General features: G+C 50.2%; 1 protein-coding gene across 1 annotated transcript; it reads left to right on the top strand.

Annotated features, from left to right (window-relative positions):
- Positions 1–249: 249 nt before the first annotated feature.
- Positions 250–2969, top strand: LOC106819788 (actin-binding protein IPP-like; the record flags this gene model as incomplete). The annotated part of the gene is made up of 5 exons (XM_014824374.1): positions 250–428; positions 927–1033; positions 2129–2242; positions 2592–2788; positions 2864–2969. Coding segments are annotated over 5 exons (625 nt in total), but the record flags the coding sequence as incomplete, so codon positions are not given.
- Positions 2970–3666: the final 697 nt, after the last annotated feature.

The following is a 3666-nucleotide window of genomic DNA, read 5'->3' as shown; positions in this document are numbered from 1 at the left end:
AGAGAGAGAGAGAGGAGAGAGAGAGAGAGAGAGAGGGGGGAAGAAGGGAGGGAAAGAAGGAGAAAGAGAGATGGGGAGGGAAAGGAGAGAGAGAGATGGGGAGGGAAAGAAGGAGAAAGAGAGAGAGAGGGGCGGGAGAGATGGAGAGAGGAGCGAGGGAGAGAGAGAGAAAGAGGCGAGGGAGAGAGAGTGAGAGTGCGCTCGCGAGAGAGAGACTTCTGTCACGAGTTGTTGGCTGTTTCTGTGTAGGTGCGGACTGGGTTTGTGCGCGGTGCACGACAACCTGTACGCCTTCGGAGGCTGGATCGGATCGGAAATCGGCAACACGATAGAAATGTTCAATCCCGACGTGAACCGGTGGCAGCAGCACGGCAAGATGCCTTGCTCGCGCTTCGCGATGGGTCTGGTAAAATCGGGCAGGATTCCGAGTGTGCGACGGAATGCATCACCTTCATGTTCCCCGTTACCGTGGGTTACGCTTCTTAGAGGTGTTGTCGCCGAGAATGGCAAGCTAGCAAACGCCGCCTGGTAATGCTTAATATAGTTTAATAAAAACATGGTGGGGAATTGGACTGTGTAGACATTCGTATTACCAGAGGTCAGTGCCGTAGCTGGCGAGGGGGGCGGTGGTTAAGGGGGACAGTTCTCTCCCCATAGAAATGTAGAAAGATTACATGGTCGATGGCAGTCACATTGCAAGAACACACCACGCACAAAACTTTGCCTCCCAGGCAAAATTGGTTAGCTACGTTGCCGGAGGTTCGTCTTAATAATGTATTTTATGATGGACTTGCCATGGCATTTGTGGCTGCCTGGAGTTGTAGGTTAGTTATTGGATCATGTAATACAGATGTAAGTATGCTGCGTGTAGGGGACCGCTACAAGTATCGGAACGCGGCGTGACGAGACGTGACGTGCTTTTGTAGGCTTGGTCTACGTCGTCGGGGGAGCAAACGAGTTTGGAATCGAGCTGAACAGTGCGGAATGTTACAATCCCGTGACGAGAGAGTGGACCGACCTACCTCCGATGCGGGTATGCCTGGTTCAGTCGCAGTCCGCTTTAAAAAAAAATCCTAATTTGAATCCGATCACGTCACGCTAGCTGACATTGAAATCGTGGAGGAAAGCAATACTGCAGTTTCCACCTATATAGAACAGCCACCTGTATAGAACAGCTGCCTCTATAGAACAGCAACCTCTATAGAACAGCCATCTGTATAGAACAGTCACCTGTATAGAACAACCGCCTGTATAGAACAGCAACCTCTATAGAACAGCCACCTGTATAGAACAGTCACCTGTATAGATCAGCCACCTGTATAGAACAGCCACCTGTATAGAAAAGCCACCTATATAGAATAGCCACCTATATAGAACAGCCACCTGTATAGAACAGCAACCTCTATAGAACAGCCATCTGTATAGAACAGTCACCTGTATAGAACAACCGCTTGTATATAACAGCAACCTCTATAGAACAGCCACCTGTATAGAACAGTCACTGTATAGAACAGTCACCTGTATAGAACTTATAGAGGTTGCTGTTCTATACAGGCGGAGGTGGCTGTTCTATACAGGTGACTGTTCTATACAGGTGGCTGTTCTATACAGGTGGCTGATCTATACAGGTGACTGTTCTATACAGGTGGCTGTTCTCTATAGAGGCAGCTGTTCTATAGAACAGCCACCTGTATAGAACAGCAACCTCTATAGAACATCCACCTGTATAGAACAGCCACCTGTATAGAACAGCTGCCTCTATTGAACAGTCACCTGTATAGAACAGCCACCTCTACAGAACAGCCACCTTTATAGAATAGCCATCTGTATAGAACAGTCACCTGTATAGAACAACCGCCTGTATAGAACAGCAACCTCTATAGAACATCCACCTATATAGAACAGCCGCCTATATAGAACAGCTGCCTCTATAGAACAGCCACCTATNAGAACAGTCACCTATATAGAACAGCCACCTGTATATAACAGCCACCTGTATAGAACAGCAGCCTCTATAGAACAGCCACCTCTATAGAACAGTCACCTGTATAGAACAGCCACCTGTATAGAACAGCCACCTGTATAGAACAGCCACCTGTATATAAAGGTCGCTCGGCTTCGTCGGCAGGTGCGGCGGAGCTTCGTGAACTGCGCCGTGATGGAAGGGTACCTGTACGCGGTCGGCGGATGGAACGAACACGACGGAACGCTGAGCAGCGTGGAACGATACAGCATCGACGAGGTGAGGGAGAGAGAGCGAACGGGGGGATCGACGACGACGAGCGAACCACGATGCCGGTAGCTCGCGATGTGATCCGTATCGCGGATACAGCCTTCACGATACGATCGATGCATCGTCCCATATATATATATATAGACTACATCTGTATTCTATATCTATGATCGTCCCCACCCCTGCTGTGCGCGGTGTACTCGTGTCGTGGCAGATTCCGCAAGTTCCTGCGATTCTGCACCGCTCACGATAATGGCCGTGTCGGTGGGTGTGCATTTGTTTTTTGCGTAAAGCGAATCGTCGATAACGCGGTCGATCCTCTCACTAGGGGGCGCTAATAATGGTGTCTTACGTGTAGGACGCGTGGGAGGACGTCGTGGACATGGGAACGTCGCGCGCCGGCGCCTCCGTCGCCGCCGTCCACGGCTTCGTCTACGTGATAGGAGGACGCAGCGTCGTCGAGGGATACACCTTCCCGACGACGGTCGACACGGTCGAATGCTTCGACCCGCACACGCGATCCTGGCTCGACGTTCCGGCAAACCTCTCCGGCAGGTGCGAGGCCGGGGTCGCCGTCATGTAGGGGGCGCCACGATCGTGGCTCGACGTTGCGGCAAACCTCTCCGGCAGGTGCGAGGCCGGGGTCGCCGTCATGTAGGGGGCGCCACGATCGTGGCTCGATGTCGTTGTGATGTAGGGGGCGCCACACTTGTGGTTCGACGTCACCGTGATGTAGGGGGCGCCACGCTTGATGTCGCTATGATGTAGGAGGCGCCACGCTCGTGACTCGATGGGTGGGCATATGTTTCCATGAACCAAAGTATGGTCGTGACGTCAGTGGCTATCTACCACCATAGACCAATCACGCACGCACATCCATGTATGCATGGCACATCCATAACATATTATTCTAGTTAAGCTGAATAGCCGAGCTCGTACGCCGGCGACCGTTACGTCTGAAGGTCGTTGGTTCGAATCTCATCTGTTTATTTTGTTTATTTTTTTATTATTTTTTTTTTATTCATTTAACTATTTTTCCCCAATTAACGCAAATATTTACATGATTTATTTACTGACAGTTTTTTATTACATTTTTTTTTTAATTAAATTAAATTTATTAGTGTTAATTAAATTTCATTAGGGTTAGGGTTAGAGAGTAGGGCGTAGCACGCAACCACCAGCACCATCAGCAGGCTGTATGCATTCAACTTCGGAGATAGCCGAGTTCGTGCGTGACGGCAGTGTACGTCACGACCATACTTTGGTTCATGGAAACATAAGCCGACCGACTCGATGTTGTTGTGATGTAGGGGGCGCCACGCTCGTGACTCGATGTCGTTGTGATGTAGGGGGCGCCACGCTCGTGACTCGATGTCGTTGTGATGTAGGGGACAGCGAGGACGTCACACACGAATAGAGCACGTATACGTTAA

Source organism: Priapulus caudatus, unplaced genomic scaffold, assembly GCF_000485595.1.
Source record: "Priapulus caudatus unplaced genomic scaffold, Priapulus_caudatus-5.0.1 Scaffold4472, whole genome shotgun sequence".
Classification (NCBI taxonomy): Eukaryota; Metazoa; Priapulida; class Priapulimorpha; order Priapulimorphida; family Priapulidae; genus Priapulus; species Priapulus caudatus.
Note: the sequence above shows the minus strand (reverse complement) of the source record. Positions and strands in the feature narration are given on the sequence as shown.